The sequence below is a fragment of the Heterodontus francisci genome, chromosome 17 (genome assembly GCF_036365525.1).
Source record: "Heterodontus francisci isolate sHetFra1 chromosome 17, sHetFra1.hap1, whole genome shotgun sequence".
Taxonomy (NCBI): domain Eukaryota; kingdom Metazoa; phylum Chordata; class Chondrichthyes; order Heterodontiformes; family Heterodontidae; genus Heterodontus; species Heterodontus francisci.
In genome coordinates, this window is record NC_090387.1 from 71,428,948 (window position 1) to 71,449,617 (window position 20,670).

General features: G+C 41.7%; 1 protein-coding gene across 7 annotated transcripts in view; it reads right to left on the reverse strand.

The window, feature by feature from the left end:
• The window catches only part of hsf4 (heat shock transcription factor 4), a 100,568-nt gene that overhangs the window by 73,128 nt on the left and 6,770 nt on the right, over positions 1-20,670 (reverse strand). For 4 of the 7 annotated variants that reach the window (XM_068049643.1, XM_068049644.1, XM_068049642.1 and 1 more), the window contains 2 exons: positions 15,665-15,876; positions 7,752-10,797 (listed from right to left, as the gene is read on the reverse strand). In XM_068049643.1, coding sequence (XP_067905744.1) covers positions 9,819-10,797; positions 15,665-15,801 — 1,116 coding nt within the window. In that variant the 5' untranslated portion in view covers positions 15,802-15,876 and the 3' untranslated portion in view covers positions 7,752-9,818. Of the gene's footprint in view, positions 1-2,106; positions 2,169-7,751; positions 10,798-15,664; positions 15,877-20,670 lie in introns of those variants that run through there. The other 3 variants (XM_068049641.1, XM_068049639.1, XM_068049640.1) reach the window with 2 other exon arrangements.

The window sequence follows — 20,670 nt, forward strand, 5'->3', positions numbered from 1 at the left end:
TCTGCCCCAATACTGCTAGATTAGCACCATTTAGACCCCTACACAATAGTCCTAAAATTTCATATGACTACTACTGGTCTCTCGATAGGATACCTGCAAAACCCCCAGAGAAATGATGTAAAAACAATTTTTTCTGGGGTTTCTGCCAGTCTCCCATCCAGAGCATTAAAGAGCATAATTCAACTCAAATTCAAACAGGAAACGGTTCAACTGCTTCTTTCAGGGATGGGGAATGGAGCAGTTATAATTAGGCCAGCCACTTACCCCCTCTGATCCCACTGCCTCCCCACCATATCTCAATCTTATGCTGCCCTTTTCAGCAAGTGAGCAGGACACCTGCAGGCAGGAAGCGGAGTCCCTTTTAAATACACATTATTGGGACCGAATTACAATATTAGTCCGAGGCCTGAGCATGGGGAGCAGTGACAGCTTCCCCATCAAGCCGAACCTGACAGGAAAGGGATCATGAGCCAGAAGACCAGGTGGGCAAGTTTAAAAACTTTATTTTAAGTTTCCTTTAGAGTAAGAGGGGCCGAATGCTTCTCCAGGCCCACGAGGGCCACCTTTATCCCAAGCTCCCTGTTCCCCCAATCATGGCTAGAACTCCACCCCAATCCCCATCAGAACCCCCCAACACCACGCCACCCCCCTCCCGGTCATAGTCAGAGTCACCACCACCCCTTCCACTGCCCCAAGCTAGAACCCTCCCCCAACTGACTGCTCGGTCTCCGCTGCAGCCTACTGCTGCTGAATTCCCATTCCTGTTCACTATGCAGGTTGTGGACCTGGCCAGGACTCAGGGGGAATTCACAAAGATGAAGCTCAGTCGTTTCAATTAGCTGGGCCTCCACAACCCCGGACCCCCTGGTTTTGCTGCCAGCTTCAGGGTTGGCAAACAACCTCCAACACCAGCATTTAAAACAGGGGCCACAGTCTGTTGTATAATCTACAGAATTTGACAGAAACCATACCTGCTAGATGGAAATATATTAATTTCGTCATATGGAACATTATTTGAACACTTACTGGACATTGAACATAACTGGTTTTAAAAAACCACACAAGTCGCTAAAAACATGGCTGCACATTTGCATTCTAAAAGACAGTGGCATGGAGAGACAATGGGAGTACTCCCAGATTCAATTAGCCAGATGCATTTTGTCAAGTGATGATCAAGAGGACATTGAGAATCATTAAATGTGTAAGAACCAGCATTCCACTCCCCCACTGAGTGTGTCTGGTAAGCTCTGAGGAATCCACAAACCTCGCAGGCGAGGCTGTTCCAAACAAGGAGCTAGTCACATGACTAACCTGCTGGCCAACCTGGAGTTAATTGAATTGTGCTCACAGAACAGTTTTTTTTGGAAGAGACTGCACTTGAACTTCACGAGCACTCCCTCTCTCGGTCTGTCTGTCTCTCTCACGCAAAGTTCCAGAGACCCACAGAAGTAACTTAAGCCTCAAGACAGAAAACCAGCAAAACAAGTTTGAAAGTGTGCACTGGGCCCCAACGAGAACTGCAAGACTTAACTTCAATCAAAGACTTTACACCTAACCCAAAACCAGTAACTGAACTCCATCTATTACGTCAAACCTTTCCCCTTTAATTCTTTCTCCCCCTCTGTTTCTATTTGCGTGTGTGTTTGTGTGGTCGCGTTGCAAGTTTTAAGGTTAATAAACTCACACATTTCTTGTTTAAATCTGAGAAAACCTGTCAGGTTGAGTTCTTTGCAATTACAATTAGAGAGCAATGAGCAAGGACTCACTGAGGTGAAGCTGAAAACATTATTTTAAAAGTTAAACCCTGTTACGGCCAAACCAGGAAAAGGCTGAGAGGGGAGCCCTAGAACTCTTTCTCACCTGGTTGTAACAACTCTCTAAGCTTATTTTAACAGCAACCACTGACCTCTACCACTAGGAATAACAGCAGTAAGATAATGGGGACACCTTGGGCCTGACTTAACCTATTCAAAACCCATTCGCTTACACAGAGTTAAAATCAGCCCAACTTAAGATTCCCTCCAAGTCACACACCATTCAGACTTGGGATTTATATCACCATTCCTTCATAATCACTGGGTTAAAATCCTGGAATTTCCTACTTACCACCACCATGGGAGCATCATCACCACAAGGACTGCAGTGGTTCAAGAAGTTCCACCATTGTCTTCTCAGGGCAACTAGGGATGGGCAAAGAATTGCCAGCATTACTCACATCCAAGGAACATATTTTGTTAAAATTCCAGGGCTACAACTGATGATGGCAAAGCATTGGAATAAACACTATGGTTTATGAGATGATGAGGATACTTTGATTCAGTGAAAGGTTTGTAACACCTTCCATACTGTCCGGTATGTGCTGCACTAGGAAGAACATTACTTAAAATACTGCATGAGTTGGACTGAGCCAGAACAATACTGGTAGGGAGGGTTGACTGAACTTATCTGAACTTTTATTGATAAGGACACAAGTAAATACCAAGAATATTGAAAAGACCACTTGGCCCATCACAATGATAGATTTTTTTAGTTTGATCATCAATACTTTGAAAAAATGCTGAGTGATGCTGAGCTGCTGTATGTCCCTCTCATTCCATTCAATATTTATCTTCTTCCTGAAGTGCAGTCAATCAAATTTGGCCAATCTTGTGAATGAATAACACAAACATTACAAAATGTGAAAGAGTATTGAATCCTCATGGGGTTAACAGCTGTGTAGTTAGGGCTGGCAGTGGGCCAGCATGCACAACATAATTGCTTTGGATAGCCAGCTCAGCAAAGCAAATTCCCTCTTGTGCAGTTTTCCTGCTTAAAGCTGAGATCTCCATCAGTAAGACCAGCATGAATACAAACTTCACCATTCATCTTAATAAACCAGCCCCAATAAAGTTTGTTTACTGTGGAGATGTTAATCTACACAGCAGACCCTACAACTGTGACACGGGACACTACACCCACTACAGTAAATTCTATACCTAATGCAGCAGAAGGGGAAACTTTTCAATGTTCTTCCGAATCTTTTTATTCCAGTTCTATTCAAACAATACTAAAGTATATTCGTAGATAGATTTATGTGAGGCATTTCACAACCTTCAGCGTCTGTAAAAAAAAAAAGCCGTCATCATAATGATTCTCCCCTTGTATTAATGCAGCCTTGAGATTAAAACATGTATTAGCTTAACCAATTGGATCCGCCAAAACAAAAAAAACCCTCTTTACATTTAGAGACGACCAATCCAAAAATCATTGCTGCAACTAAAATAACAACTCAGCACAGTTTAGTGCAGGATCTTTGGGAAATAGATACAAGGAATATGCCACATACCAAAACCCAAATGATAAGAAATGAGTATCTCTAAAAAGTATTTGTAAATAAATATACTTTTATACGATACAGAAGGGTTATATCCAGTAATGAATCATATATTAATATAGGACTGTTATACAAGCATATACCTGTATCGTCACTGAACTGATAACACAGATTATTTCAATCTGTACCTATTATACTCTTTGTACTGAATAAAGATAGTCTGTGGGTTAAGGTAACTGGAGTTTATTTACAAACTTCTATCATCTATGGGTGCCAATATAATACTCCTCACAGGAGGCTCTGTACAATCTGCGACATCACATCCTGTAATGATGCATACAGTCTATTTACATATCTACCTAGCAACAACCTACATCACATTATACTACATCTCCCTCCAAGTCTCTGACTTCATTCATCAGGCTATGTAACGCTGTAGCGTTTTCACGACTGTGGCAACGTGTTCTTCTTTCGCTTGAAAATGTTTGGGGTTTGGAGTCTCTTAATTCTTCCTATTCATTTTCTTGCATTGGAATGGAACTATTCGATGACTCCAGTTCTCTATCTCAGTTGTCCTCTGGGTTGTCTGCTGATTTTCATGTTAGCTCTGTCTGATAACTGATCCTCTTGCATTTCTTCCATTTGTTTCTTCTGTGAAACTGGTACCAATGATCTTCTGTTTCTTATCATCCCCTGGTCAGTATGGGCAATGTATGATCTTGTATATGATGATTTCTCTATCACTTCTCCGTATCTATTCTGGTCTTTAACCCAAACCGATTCTCCAGGTTGGATGTCTGACAGATTTCTCACGCTGTAGTGACATCGTAATTTTTAGCTAGAATTGACCGCGCTCTATCCTCTCTCTCCCTCACTTTTTCCAAGTCTTCTGCACTAATTTGTGGCTTTAGTGCACTTGGGAGAATAGGAAGTTGTGTCTTCAATCTTCTTCCCATTAATAATTCACATGGGGCTAACCTATTTTGGAGTGGTGTAGATCAATAGCTTAAAGTGCCAGTTGAAAATCTTCATTTTTCTTCAATAACATCTTCACGGTTCGTACACCTCTCAGCTTCTCCATTGGCCTGAGGGTACCTCGGTGAACTGGTGACATGAACAAATCTGTATGTTTCAGTAAACTCTTTGAAATTTTTGTTCACAAACTGCAGCCCATTGTCAGATATCACAATATCTGGAATCCCGTGAGTAGCAAAAATTCCTCTTAAGATTTAATCACAGCCTCTGAACTCTGGCCATGTAGTAGCTTAACTTCAACCCATCTCACGTAATCGTCAACAACAACAAGGAACATCTTCCCTTTATGCTCAAAGAGATCCATTCCTAGATGCTCCCGTGGGCTGGACGGAAACGAAGGTGACATAAGTGGCGCTCTCACCTCTTGTCTGGTAGTAGCACATATGATGCATCTGGATACCACTGCGATACCTTTCGATATCCCGGACCACCATACTGAGCTTCTGGCTCTTGCTCTACATTTGATGATCCCTAAACGACCTTGGTGTAATTTCTCCAAGATATCCAATCTTCAAGGTCTTGGGATGAACAATCTTTCATCGTAGACGAGTATATCATCCATGATACTCAGATGACCTCTTTCTCATGATATTTCCTTAAAACAGGTTTATGCGGCATATATGCTGGCCACCCATTTTGACAATATTCTCTTCTTCTTTCGCATATTTTGTCTTCTTTCTGCAAATTTCTGATTTCACTCAATTTCTGAGCTGTTGCCGGTAAATTCTCAGTTATTGTTAAAGGAAAGATTTCTACTTCCTCCACGAGTAAGACATCTTTTTCTTTAGGTCTTCCAATTGTTGCCCTTGATAATGAATCTGCTGTTATTTGTTGTTTACCTGGAACATATTCGGTCATCGAATTAAATCTCATTAGTCTGAGCCGAAATCTTTGTATCCTTGGAAGTAACTTTGCTCTTTCAAATTCAACGACGTCACAAGTGGCTTGTGGTCAGTTTCAATCTTGAACTTAAGGCCCAATATATTGTCAGAAATCTTTTTGCATGTCCACATTGCTGCCAACGCTTCCTTCTCAATGATCGTGAATCTCTGTTCGGTCAGTTAACGACCGAGAAGCGAAATACAGAGGTCTTGGTCTTCCATCCTTCTTGACCTGAAATAAGACTCCATCTAATCCTGTTGCTGATGCACCTGCCGTTATTATGGTCATTAGCTCCGGATCATAGTGCATGAACTCCTCTGACGAAGTTAACATCTCTCTGATTTTCTCAAAGGATTTTTTTTCTGGCTCTCCCCAACACCAGATATTACTGCTCTTTAGCAGTTGTTGCAAAGGCTCTTTTATAGTAGCTAAATTTGCTAAGAATTTCCCTACCTGATTCACCATTCCCATGAATCTTTGTAGTTCCGTTATGTTCTTTGATTCTGGGAAATCTTTTATTGTCTTCATTTTCTGTGGATCTGCCTTGATACCTGACCCATCAATTATGTGTCCAAGGAACCTCATTGTTGGTTGTGAAAAAAAACACATTTCTCATTCAATATGAGCCCTGCTTCTTCTAATCTTTGTAATACTGCACTTATCCTTGTTTCCTGTTCTTTCTGGTTTGCTCCATGAATTAGGATGTTGTCCATGTGACAGATTATCCCCTCTAAACCTTCCAGGATCCTTGACATCGCTTTCTGAAAGACCTCAGGTGCTGATGTAATACCAATTGCTTAACCAGTTGAAAACAGAATCTTCCAAATGGTGTTATAAATGTTGTCGACAATTTAGGCTCTTCGTCCAAAGGTAACTGCCAAAATCCACAGTTTGCGTCTAAGTTAGTAAATATGGAGCTTTTCCCCAATTTTGCCAAACTTTCATCCACTGATGCTATTGAATGGATATTTCTCTCCACTGCTTTATTAAGTTGATTGAGGTCGATATAGATTCTTATAGATCCATTTTGTTTCTTTACTGGAACCATACCAGAACACCATTTAGTTGGTTTAGTAATTGCTGATATCACTCCTTGGTTCTCCATTGCTTCTACTTCTTTTTTAATCTTTTCCAGTAGTGGGTGTGGGACCTTTCTCGATGTAAATAAACACACAGGCTCTGCCTCTTTTCTCAGACTTATATGATATTCTCTCTTCTATTTTCCCTATCCTCTAAATAGCTTTGGGAATTCAGCCCTAAAATCTCTTGGTTGGTTCTCTTGTTCCTCAATTTCTACTACCCCACATGTCAGTTGTAGGTCGACACATGTCTTCCTGCTGAGTAATTAACAACTCTGATTCTTAATAATATACAGTGTTTCAGAAACCTCTTTATTCTTGTATCTTAAAGTCGTTCTCAGTTCCCCTATAACTTTCAGCTCTATGCTCCAGGCCCATATAGCTTCTTCTTTGTTGTTCTAAAGCTTCCCCTACCATGATATCTGCTGTCCAGTAATTTTCAGTTGCTCCTTGTAATTCTCTTAAGAAAGGGGCTTAAATCGTTTGCTCATCTTGCACCTCGTTTATTCTCGTTTAAACGAATTGTCCCTTTGCGGTGACACATTGACTGGAAATATCCCTTTTTTCTACATAGGAAACATTCCGCCTCCCTGGCTGGGCAATTTTCCCGCCAATGTCTCTCTTGTCTACACCTACGAGTCAGTGCTGCCGCCTCCAGATGCCTTTCCTGCCTTTTGAGATTTTTGGCACCATTCTGTTCCATTTTTTTCACAAACTCCACTGAGTCTAACATCTTTGAGTTCAAACTCTCCCCATCCCCTCAAAATATGGGTTGGTTATATTTTCTAACCTCCCACTGTCTGCTTAGCTGAATGGCTTTTTGTAAACTCAAGTCTTCCCTCGACTGTAGTTGATCTGACAGTGCATCGTCAATAACCCCAACTACGATTCTATCTCGAATCAATTCCTCATGCAAGCTTCCATATTCACAATCTTCAGCTATCTTGTATAGATTAATAACTGATTGAACGTTTTCCCCTTTCCTCTAGGTGCGCTTATTAAATTTTGCCCATTCAACGATAACATTTTTCCTGATCTTGAAATACACTTCCATAGCTTTTATGACTTCAGCGTAAGTAGCTTGCTTTTCATTGATTCCTTGAGTTATAAAGAATGTCGCCTGCACATTCCCCCATGGGGTATAACAAAGTACTGATCTGTTCTTTGTCTGGTCTCTGTGCTAAACCTGACGCAGAATGGTAACTCTCGAACCTCCGGACTCATTTCGGTCATACCTCAGCTTGTTCCAGACCTGCTACCTGCTCGAAGGTCTCTGGCAAGGGCAATGACTTTTCAATTATCTTCTGTTTTTCAATGTTTTTTTTCAATATTATTGTTCTTCTCCTTTACGATCACTTTTCCACTGTCACCATGTAATATTAGGGTTACTATACTCTTTGTACCGAATAAAGATAGCAGTCTGTGGGTTAAGGTAACTGGAGTTTATTTACAAACATCTATCATCTCTGGCTGCCACTACAATACTCCTCACACAAGGCTCTGTACAAACCGTGACATCACATCTTGTAGATGCTTAGATTCTATTTACATATCTACCAAGCAACAACCTGCATTATATTATACTACACAGAAGTCCTCCTCAACAATAACTTGCATTTCTATAGCACCTTCACTGTAGTAAAACATCCCTAGGCAATTCACACGAGCATTGTCAAACAGAATTTGACACCGGCCACATAAGGAGATATTAGGGCAGGTGACCAAAGCTTGGTCAATGAGGTAAGCTCTAAGGAGTGTCCTAAAGGAGCAGAGAGAGGTAGAGAGCTGGAGACGCTTGGGAAGGGAGATTAAGGCCCAGGCAGCCGAAAGCACAGCCAGCAATGGTGAAACAATTAAAACTGACTATGCGCAACAGGCCAGAATTTGAGGAGTTCAGAGATTTTGAAGGGTTATTGGCTTGGAGAAGGTTACAGAGATAGGGATGTGCTAAGCCCTTATTCTATGGATAAGCACTTCACTACAAATATATTCAGAATGGTAAATAATTACTTCTGCTTTTTTCAACAATTAAAGACATCACAGAATGATATCTTCTCACCTTCTTCAAGGTTGTGAGTGGACAAGGAGGGGGCAGAAAGGTGACCTAGGAAGATTTACAGTGTGGCACAGCAGACACCCAAGATCAAAGTAATAGGTCCGTGTGATGGAGTGAGGCTCATCAACTGTTCATATCTCCATTAGAGAAAATTGTTCATAATTTGCAAGGCTCCTGCTTGGCAGTCTACATGCAAGAGACTAGTACTAGAGTATAACGATAAGAATAAAGTATTTTTATTTTTTTAAATATGGAAAACGAAACCATTGCATTTAAGTATTATCAGGTGATGAATTCTTTTTGCAAAGTTATTAAAAATTACAGTTTATAGATTCTAGATTTTTTGAACTCTCCTTACAGTTCACAGTGATAATTAGGAATATAAAATACGGAGATAGCCATAAAACTAACGTTGTGGCACTCCTGAGCCATACATGACTCTTTCACACCTCCCTCCGCCAGCACTCACAAATGATCACTAGAAAAACTCGAACAGATTATAATGTCTGGTGTTTATTAAAAAAAATCCTTATTGCTTTTTCATAAGTAAATGGCCAAGCAGTGAAATCCCATTTCTGGAGTCTGCCGATTATGTGGTTCATTTGTGCAGACATAATCCTTGCATTTGGCAAAATTAAAATGAGGTTAGTGAAAAAAGGCATAGATGATGACTATGCAGGGTGAGTGGAGACAGAGTGAAACACTGAACTGTGTTACTGTAAGTACCATAAGAAGGGCAAATCTGATTGCACTTGGATGTAAAGTGGCTCTGAACTGTAGTAAATACAGCAAGTCAACTATCTATCTGGCAATTCTAGCAGTGTTCAGGACTGTCCTGCCTTTCATGTTTTATACTGTCCACTACAACCATTGAAGGCTGCTTTGTAAAAGAGAGAGTCCCTCTTCTCCACCTGCACAGAAAACTGGCTCTTTATTTTCCAGGGGAATAGAGGTACAGGATACATGATTTTAAAAATATGTAATTTATGGGCCTACAATCAGAGACTGGCTCACATCAAGGCACAACTTTAGAGCACAAGATAATTTCATGTTATGATGCAAATACTCCAATGTACTCAATTGGTTCTGGTTTGTTTAGAAGGCCAAGGAGAGAATGAGCCTCTACCAGAGACACAACCATGTGTAAAGAGTAGTGAGAGGGGGAATTAGCAATTGTCATCCGCCTCCCAGTAGTTGCACTATGATTTTCATGGCTGTAGGTTGTACGGGAGCCGGAAAGTTTCCACTTGTCAGTGTCTTTTATTCTACTAGACCTTTCTGTTGAGAGTTGACACTTACAACTTCCAAAACATGCAGGTCTCTCCTTGGAGGGGTCCTCTACAAAACAGATTCTGTGCACTCTTTTGAAGTTAAGTTTTATATAGCAGAATCAATGGAGAATTCCTTTAGATGACAGAAGATAACTTTGGTCAATCCAGTTTGACTCCCAAGTTCACTGTAGAATTTCTGGCAGCCAGGGAGATGGTTCTTTGGATATCTTTAGTGTATATTTGCGGAGTCTGGGGCAGCGAAGGAGGAAAGTTTGCACAACGTCTGCAGGCACTACACAGTAGCAATGAATCTCCTCCAAAGACAAGCAGCAAGATGCCAGTCCCATCAAAGCCCTGTTCAGTTCGTCAGAGGATGTTGTCTGCAGGACCATCCTTTTCAAAGTGCTATGGTAATTCTGAGATATAAAGTTGACCTGTTCCACCATAAACGTGAAGGTGTTTAATTCTACACTGACCACTGGGATAGCAGGCTGCAGAATTTGGGGTATTTTCTTAGCAGGGACTGTATGGTCCAGCTCAATATCCACAGAAAGAGTTGGGTGTCTCTTTGACAGAGCCTCCCACATCTCAGCTGAGATAGCTGGGTTATATTTATCCATACGCTCACAGTGCAGCTGAAGCAGCTTCAGAGGGGGGCGCTTGGCACTCAGCAGCTCAGCAAGGACATTTTCTGTCAGGCTTGCATAAAACAATCCCAGAGCAGAAAGCTTTGGGCAACACCTCAGGGCCTCCTTAAGGGTTTTTGAACTCACTTTACACACAAATGTCTTATTATTGATGAATAGGCTCTCCAAACATGGACTTCTGCTGGTAACAAGTTGGATGGTGCCATCATCCAAAGTGAATGGCATTCTCCGGAAATCAATGTGTCGGAGATGCAAACAAGGGTTTGTTTTGAATAAATCTTTGACACTTTGCAGTAAGTCTTGTCCAGAATAGAAGTAAGGATTTTCGCCAGTGCACACAAGGGAGAGGCCCAACAGATCTGTTGCCGATCCAGACATGTTGTGCAGAATTTGAACAAAGCTCTTGCGATTCGTTTCCAAAGACTGATCACACAAAACCTTCAGATATTTAACATTATGCTGGAACTGTCGGCATGTACGCACATTCCAGTCATCTCCCTCTCCGGAGTCACACCTAATACCAAAAACACAGCAAGCTGTTAGTACAAACATACCTCAGAAACAAGGCATCCAGAGAAAAAACGCTGAATGGATTCTGCTCCTACAATAAGCCAGGACTGCAACATGATAAGACTACGTGCAACGGGTTGACTGCTCCAGTGGCGACTACTGTAAGCTAGGATCAAATTGGGGCTTAATAAGGATTTAATTATCTCAAAAATGTGTTTATAGACAGATAGCAATGTCATTTCAGGATCATGCACAAGCACTGATCCAGCTTATTGTATGTGAACATGGAATGAAAAGGATTAAATGGAACCACAGAAACAGGCTTCACTTTGCCCAGATAATACTCTAGCTGTTCCCTTTGGGTTGACAACAGAATCATAGAATCAATCACAATAGTCATATGTAGATGAAAGAGGTAGAAATGATCATAGAATGATACAGCACAGAAGGAGGCCATTCAGCCCCTTGAAAGAGCTATCCAATTAGCCCTACTTCCCTGGCTCCTTCCACATAGCCCTGTAAATTTATCCAATTCCCTTTTGGAAGTTACTATTGAATTTGCTTCCACCACCCTTTCAGATTGGGCATTCCAGATCATAACAATCCACTATGTAAATTTTCTTTCCTCTTGTTGCCTCCAATTCTTTTCCCAATTACCTTAAATTTGTTTAGATCCTTCTGCTATGGAAACAGTTTCTCCATATTTACTTTATCAAAACCTTTCATGATTTTAAACACCTCTATCAAATCTGCTTTTAACTCTCTCTGCTCTAAGGAGAACATCCCCAACTTCTCAACTCTCTCCAAATCCCACATCCCCGGTAGCATGCTAGTATATCTCTTCTGCTACCTCTTAAGACCTGGTCATCCTTTCTAAAGTGTGGTGCCTAGAATTGAACACAATACTCCAGCTGGAGTTTAATGAAAATCATAAAGATTTAACATAACTTCCTTGCTTTTGTACTCTCTGCCTCTATTTATAAAGCCAAGGAGTTGTATGCCTTCTGAACTTGTCCTGCCAACTTCAAAGATTTTTGTACCTACATGATCAGGTCTCTCTGTTTCTGCCCTCCCTTTAAAATTGTACCATTTGGTTTAGATTACTTCCCCTCATTCTTCCAACCAAAAGGCATCACTTTACACTTCTCTGCATTAAATTTCATCTGCCATGTATCTGCCCATTTCACCAGTTTGTGCATCCTACTGAAGTCTGTCACTACCCTCCTCACTGCTTGCTACATTTCTGAGTTTTGTCTCATCTACAAACTTTGATATTATACCCTGTCATGCAGGCCCCCACCTGCCAAGAATGAGGTACACTAATTTCACCACATGGACATTAAATTTCTAATTGTTGCTGGGAAGAAGGCCTGTGACAAGGGGTTACCAGGCCCCTGGCTGGAAAGACATTTTTGCATATTAACAGACTGTGTTTGGAACAAGGGAGCTAACCCCTGCTCCAATACAATCCACGAACAGACGTGGTCAAACCAGTTAGTCACATGACAAACCTGCTTGGCAGTCTGGAATTTTTTCTAAATTGTACAGTTTGAACTGAGACCCTGCAGAAAGCTGTTTGCTCCTGGATTGAAAAGATCTCTCCTGGCTGGCTCGCCACAGCCTCTCCTGTCTACCTGCTCCCATCTCTTTCTCACAGAACTCCAAAACCCACTGAAAACACATGAACTCCAAGAGAGAAAAGTCTCCTACAGTGAACAAGGTGCAAGAATAATACTGGGCCCCAACGAAAAGCAAGATCTACCTACAATCAAAAACTCTACAGCGAGCTCAAAGCACAGCAAGAAAAAACCCTCTTCAGAGATTGCCTCAAACTTTTCCACTTTATTTTTCTTCTGCTCTTTCTGTCCCTATCTGCATGTGTATATCGCGTATGCATGCTAGTGTGGGCACGTTGTGTATCTGTAGGCATTAACCGAATTAGAGTAATAAATTTCAATCTTTATTATTTAAACCTAAGAAAGCTCGTCTGTGCTGGTTTCTTTGCCTTATATTTCGAAAGTGGTGAACATGGATTCACTAAGGGGGAGCTAAAAACACGGTGTGTTTAAAATTAAACCCTGTTACAGTAAAACCAGGTGAAGGCGGAAAGGGAACCCTAGACCTCTTTCTCACCTGGTTGTAACAAACCCATATTCCCAAGTTCAGGGAAATGCCGACTCCTGGGGGACATCACTGTATACTTCCCTCCAAACAACCGTCACCGTCACTACTGCCCTCTGCTTACCATTGCTTAGCCAATTTTGTGTCCACACAGCCACTGCTCCTGTGATCCCATTAGCTTCAATTTTGCTTAAAAAAAATTGTGATTTTATCAAATGTCTTTTGAAAATCCATATACACAATATTAACCACACTGTACTCAAGCAAGTTAATCAAACATGATGTGTCTTTAAAAAGTCTATGCTGGCTTTCATTTACTAACTCATGTTTTTCAAGTACCAATTAAGTATCTCTGAATTATTATCTCTAAAAAATTTCCCCACCAACCACATTAGTCTGAGTGCCATGTATTTGCTGGGTTTATACCTCTGTTCAAAAGAGAAGTGGGATAACATTTGCAATCCTCTAGTCTTCTGGCACCACACCCATATCTAAGGAGGTCAGAGCCTCGACAATTTCCACACTTACTTCCTTCAGCAACTTAGGATGCAACCCATCTGGACTGGATGACTTTTCTACTTTCAGCACTGCTAACCTTTGAGTACCTCCTCTTTATCTATTTTTATCTTACCCAAATTTCTCTACCACTGCCTCCTTCATTGTGGCACTTGCAGCAACTTCTTCTTTAGTGAAGACAGATACAAAGTACTCACTTAGTACAATAGCCAACCCCCTCTACTTCCACAAGAAAATCTCTTTTGGACGCTCATCATTACCCCCACCCCGCCTTTGACAACCCTTTTATTACTTATATGTTTATTAAAAAATTTAGGATTACCATTTTAGTTACCCACTAATGTATTCACAAACTCTTTCTCTCTCTGCACCTCTTATTTCCTTTTCCAGTTCTCCTCTGTACTTTCTGTATTCAACTTGGTTCTCTGCTATATTATGAGCTGGACATTTATCATAAGCCTCCATTCTCTGTTTCATTTAAAAAGCTGCACCTTCAGTTATCCAGGGAGCTCTAGCACTGGATGCCTTTCCTACCCCCCCCCCCTGGGAATGTACCGAGTCTGTACCCAAACTATCTCCTCTTCATTGGCCTCCCACTGCTCCTTTGCTGTTTAACCTCCTAATCTTTGTTTCCAATCCACCTGGGCCAGATCACTGTGGGGCGGCACAGTGGCGCAGTGGTTAGCACCGCAGCCTCACAGCTCCAGCGACCTGGGTTCAATTCCGGGTACTGCCTGTGTGGAGTTTGCAAGTTCTCCCTGTGTCTGCGTGGGTTTCCTCCGGGTGCTCTGGTTTTCTCCCACATGCCAAAGACTTGCAGGTTGATAGGTAAATTGGCCATTATAAATTACCCCTAGGATAGGTAGGTGGTAGGGAAATATAGGCACTGGTGGGGATGTGGTAGGAATATGGAATTAGTATAGGATTCGTATAAATGGGTGGTTGATGGTCGGCACAGACTCGGTGGGCCGAAGGGCCTGTTTCAGTGCTGTATCTCTTAAAAAAAAAACTCAAATGAAATTAGCCCTTCTCCAGTTGAGTATTTTCACACTTGATTTTTCCATGTCCTTTTTCATAACTATTCTAGACAAAATGACATTGTGATCAAAGTTTCCTAAATGCTTGTCCTCTGAAATATGCTCTACTTGACCTATTTCATTCCCCAAAAGCAGATCCAATACTGCTTCCTTCTTCATAGGGTTGCAAATACACTGATCAAGAAAGTTTTCGTACACTTTTCAAGAGTTCCTTCCACTCTTAGCCCTTTATATGGTTTCTTTTCTCAAGTCCATATTAGGATAATTAAAGTCTTTCATTATCACTGCTCTAACGTCTTGCATTTTTCTGCAATTTTCCTGCAAATTTGCTCCAATACCTTCTTCCCACTAGTACTCAGCTTTAAAGTTCCATATACAACTCAAGTAATATTACCACCAAAACGTATGACTGCAACTTTTACCCACAGCTATGTATTTAATTTGTGGTTTATTTCAGGAATTCTATAACTTTTTGAGACAGTGGGCAAAGTACTCAGACAACCTTTCAGCTCTTTTACACTTGCAAATATTACTGCAGGGCCGACTTTGTTGGTATGCTTCTAATATGGCACAGAATTTTGCCACCCCCAAAATATGCTGCCAAGAAAAGCTACTTGAATGTTGCATTTTCATGGATGGTACAGTGGGTGACACCATCTGTGATCTTCCAAACTCTGAAATCTTCCAGATCGTAACAGTTGTTCTGGTCTGAAATGCTCTGCCTAAAAGGGCGATGTAGGCAGATTCAGTTGTCGCTTTCAAAGGGGAATTAGGTACATACTTGAAAAGGAAAGAAATCAGGGCCCTGGGGAAAGAGCAGGGAAGTGGGACTATTTGGATAGCTCTTTCAAAGAGTCAGCACAGATACAATGGGTTGAAGGGCTTCCTTCAGTGCTGTATAATTCTACTTATACATTTTGTATCTGCTATAGGATTACATATAACCAACTGGAACAAACATATAATGGGATGAGGGGATCCACTAACTATGAGCCCCTAACTCAACATCCATGCCCCAATAAGGACATTATTCAACTTGAATGGAACATTCAAAACAAAAAAAAAAGGTTTTATTTGTTCAGTGACAGGCATATAGTAAAAGTTAAAATTCAATATTTAAAAGGTTTCCTGCGATGGGCACTACATGCAATGTCTTCTTCCATCTCAAGAGCAAATGACAATAGAATGACTACTCACCTCACCACTGTGTAATGCCACACAACAGGAGAAAGAACAGCCTCCGCCCATCTTCTGCAGACCTGTGAGGCCGAGCGCCTCTCACACACTGACAAATAGGAAAATATCAAGGCCAAGACCTCCTCGGGGATCTCCATTCATTTGGGATTATTTTCCTGTTAGTTGAACACAAACTCGACTCCTTAGGAGATGGCAACTATGCATAGAAGTACCTTGCAACAAAGAAGACATTAGTTATTGCAGGACCATTTCAAAACCACATCGAAATCTTTCATTTTACAAGATAGGACTTTGCAAAGTATGACAGCAGTAATGTTGCACAGACTATTCCACCTACTCTAGGACACCCAGGGCCACTCAGTACTGCACTAAGAATCTTGAGCAGTTGGCAGGTCATAATTCAGTTGACAGGTGCTCCACATCCGGCAGCCTCTTTGCAATATACCCGAACCGTACACATGGGCCAGCGAGGACTTCAGGACTCCAATTTCAACTAAGGACCCTGAGATTGATAAACTGTATTTAAATTCCATTTATTCCGGACTCTATTCCAACGACCCAACTCTGTTTTTCCCTCTGTAATCTATTTGTGTGTGTGTGACTCTTACGTGAATGTGGGTGTTCATCCGTAGTGTATTTTAGTAATTTTAAACGGTTTAGAGTGTTAAGGATAATAAACTTACACCTTTCATGTTAAAACTCAAGAAAACCTGTCTGATTGGTTCATTTGCAATTATATTAGAGGAACAGGAGCAAGCACTCACTCAGGTGGTAAGTTCAATCACTGTGTGAAAAGGATAAACCGTTCTGCGGTCAAACCAGAGAAGGGGTGAAAGGGGGAGCCCGAGACCCCTTCCTCACCTGGTCATAACATGTTGACCAGTGAATTCAATTACTATAAAGATTGAGATTTACCATCACTGAAAATCACTGTGTTATCTCCCTGACTCAGAGTGGTATACTGTAATGTGGTGCCATTGTAGTTGGAGAATTATTATTCTATATCATCCACATATGGTTAAATTTAATATAAATACAAACAGCTTGAAACATTCAGCAAGTCAGAACAGTATCTGTGGAGAGAAAAACTGAATTAACGTTTCAGGTTGATGACTTTGCATCAGAATGATTAAATTTAAGAACAGATTGTTTATAGTAGAATTAAACATAGAAACCATCTGAATGTTTCCATTAGATCCCAGGCTATAGCTCACTACTGGAATGTTGTTATTCTGAATGTAAACCATGTCACCCCACAGTAGATTTCAGGCTGATGTCTGTAATATTACTTGTTCCTTTGGTATGTGAACTATTGTAAAATTTACAGGACTGCAAGTAATATTCAAAGAATAAGTGGGTTTTTATTATAACTTAAATTAGAACAGATATATACAAAGCTACGACATTAGCATACCAACACGTCTTACTCTGTCAGGCTAGACCCACAACTCTCTAGTCATGTGTGACGCTACATCACTTCCTCTAGTGACCTTTCACTTACAGCCTCTCAAAGTGCTCCCCCTTTTTTTCCAAAGATAATAACAATGACGTTGCAGCTCTGACTAACGATACATGAATAAAACAAAACGTAATTTACAAGTAAGCAAGTTCAACACTAGAGGAAGTTTGCTTAATCGTCCCGATCTTGTTATTGTAAACCTCTTCCCAGAGCTGAGCTCATCTTGTCGATTCCTCTGAGACTCTGGTAACTCAGATCTCTGGTTAGCATGTTCTTCCTCTGTGCCCATAGCCTCTGTACGTTCATCTTCAGACTTTGTCTTTGAACATGTCCGCGATGCCACAGGGCTGTCACATGCAGTGTTATTGTATAGCTTTCTGAGTTGAATTCAGTTCCATCTGAGAATCACACCATTGGGTGTCTGGACCTTGTATGATCTGGGCTGGTTGTACATCCTGCAGAATACCAAGTTCCTGATGCAGGATTGAGGACTCTGACCTTCTGTCCAACTCGCAATCGAGCCAATTCTGGTCCTGCTTGCCTGCCTTGTTTGGAAAGATGTATATCCTTTACTGTGGAAAACTTAGAGATGACGACTGGTCAGGGTAGTTCTTACCTGTCTTCCAAACATCAACTCCACAGGCGACGGTAATCCCATGTCTGATGGAGCAGCTCAGACGTGCAGCATTGCAGCCTTGAGATCTTGTCCCATCTGCCTACACTTCAAAATTAGTGATTTTATGGGGCGCACCATGTGTTCAGCCATACCATTGGACTTTGGATAATGCAGCGACACGGTCACGTGACAGACTCCCAACCCTGGCACACGTCTTTGAATGGTCTTCCTGCATATTGCAGACCATTACTGGGAATAATTTCTTCTGGCACACCAAGTAGGCTGAACAGAGCACTGACTGTATCAGCAACCACTGCAATTGACGTATCTCGTAGCCGCCTGATGATCGGAAACTTGAAATAATCCATAACAAGGAGGAAATCATCAACTTGAATGTGAAATAAATCTGTGCCAATCTTCGTCAATGGATATGAAGGTGTTTCATGCGGGATCAAGGATTCCTTCTGTTGATTTGGCGGATAACTTTGACATGCCTCACAAGATTTCACCACCATCTCAACATCACTGTTGATTCCTGACCAGTAGACTCTCTCTCTGGCAAAGCGCCTGGTATGTTCAATTCCTAAATGCCCTTGATGCAGTTGGATTAGAATATCAGAATACAGAGCTTCATAGAAACATAGAAAATAGGAGCAGGAGTAAGCCATTCGGCTCTACGAGCCTGCTCCGCCATAATGATCATGACTGATCATCCAACAGTGTCCTGTTCCCGCTTTCGCCCCATATCCTTTGATCCCTTTAGACCCAAGAGCTATATCTAACTCCTTCTTCAAAACATACAATGTTTTGGCCTCAAATGCTTTCTGTGATAGCGAATTCCACAGGTTCACCATTCTCTGGGTGAAGAAATTTCCCCTCATCTCAGTCCTGAAAGGTTTACCCCATATCCTTAGACTATGACCCCTGGTTCTGGACTCCCCCACCATCGGGAACAGCCTTCCTGCATCTACCCTGTCAAGTCCTGTTAGAATTTTATAGGTTTCTATGAGATCCCCCCTCACTCTTCAGAACTCCAGCGAATATAATCCTAACCGACTCAATTTCTCCTCATAAGTCAGTCCCGCCATCCTAGTGTACCCGAAGCACATTGCAGTTTCCGAGCTGGCAGATCTACTGTGGATATGATCTTCTCCATACGCCAGCTACAAGAGAAGTGTAGGGAACAGAGTATACCCCTTTACTTTCGTAGATCTCACTAAGGCATTCGTCAGCTGGGCTGGGCTCGACAAGATTTTGGGGAAAACTGGCTGTCCATCGAAGTTACTCAGTCTCATCTGCTCCTTCCATGACAACATGCACTGCACTGTAAAGTTTGATGGTTCCACTTCCGACAGTTCCAGAGCCCAGAATGGAGTGAAACAGGATCGTGTCCCAGCCCCCACATGGTTTGGCATCTTCTTTGGCATTCTCCTGACCTTTGCTTTCCCTGCAGATCTGGAAGGAGTCTACTTGCACACTAGGTCAGATGGCAAGCTCTACAATCTATCAAGGCTAAAAGTGAAGACAAAACACAACACGCCTTGATCGGAGAAGTCCTCTATGCTGATGATGCTGCACTAATGGCTCACACGGAAACTCAGCTATAAAGGCTCATGGATTCTCTCTCCGATACCTGTAACTTGTTTTCCTTGACTATAAGCGCCAAGAAAACTGTGGTCATGGAACAAGGCGTTGCATCCCCACCCCTAATCACTCTAAGTAACAACCCACTGGAAGTGGTTAGCAAATTCTGGTACCATAGGTCCATGGTGACAGACAATCTGTCCCTTGAATCAGAGCTTGATAAACACATAGGGAAAGCAGCAACCACCTTTGGCCAACTTGCAAAACACACATAGGATAACACCAAGCTGATTGTTCGGACCAAGCTGATGGTTTATAAGGCCTGTGTTCTCAGCACCTTGCTGTATGGCTGTGAATCATGGGTGACTCACAGCTACCAGGAAAAGAAGCTCAATAATTTCTATTTTCACTATATGCGGCGCAATATGGGTATATCCTGGCAGAACAAAATCACAAATGTGGCAGTCCTCTCAAAGGCAGAGCTCCCAAATGTGTTGGTACTAATCAAAAGAGGTGACTTTGATGGATTGGACACGTCCGCAGGATGTCAGATGGTCGCATACCCAAGGACCTTCTGTACGGTGAGGTCGGTCGGGGTCAGATGAGCGCCCAAAGCTCTACTTCAAGGACGCTTGTAAGCGTTACACGAAAGCCCTAAATGTCAACTATCGCATCTGGGAGTCACTAACTAGCAAAAGAGGGAAATGGTGACACATCCTGTGGACTGGTTTGCACTACCATGACAACTAGTTGCTGCAGCAGCTTGGCAACAAGTGCCAACGTCAAAAACAACAACCCTTGGCAGCTTCACGTTGCATAACCTGCCTCTCAAGGACTGGCCTTCACAGCCATCAGCAAAGGTGCATCAAGACACTTTACTTAAATGAATTGTTTACTGCGTGTCCATCATCTTTCATAGATGGAAGGATGCTAACCATGTTTAATCAGGAATAACTGAGTTTTTAACATTACTGAATAATCACGATGGCAGTGAAAATTTAATTTTAGGAATGTGGAGTCTCACTCCCTCAGAAGAAAATTAACAGTTGCAGAACAGCCATGGTTTCTTCTTCTATGCTCACTTATTGTAGCTGTGCAGCTATTGGAGATAGGTAGTTCCACTTTGGTTAATTTTACTGTTTAGTTTGAAACTCCTTTCAGTATCACCCTTAGATTTGCATGTGCATGTCTCTATCGCCACTCGAGGTCAGTAAATCACTTCTGCAGCGCTCCAAAACAACTTTGGATTTCAAAATGGACTCTGGACTTTCTCCTGTCTCAGATAGTGATTTAATTACTTGATTTGTATTGGATATCAGTCCATCTGTGTACACAGTTCATATTTCA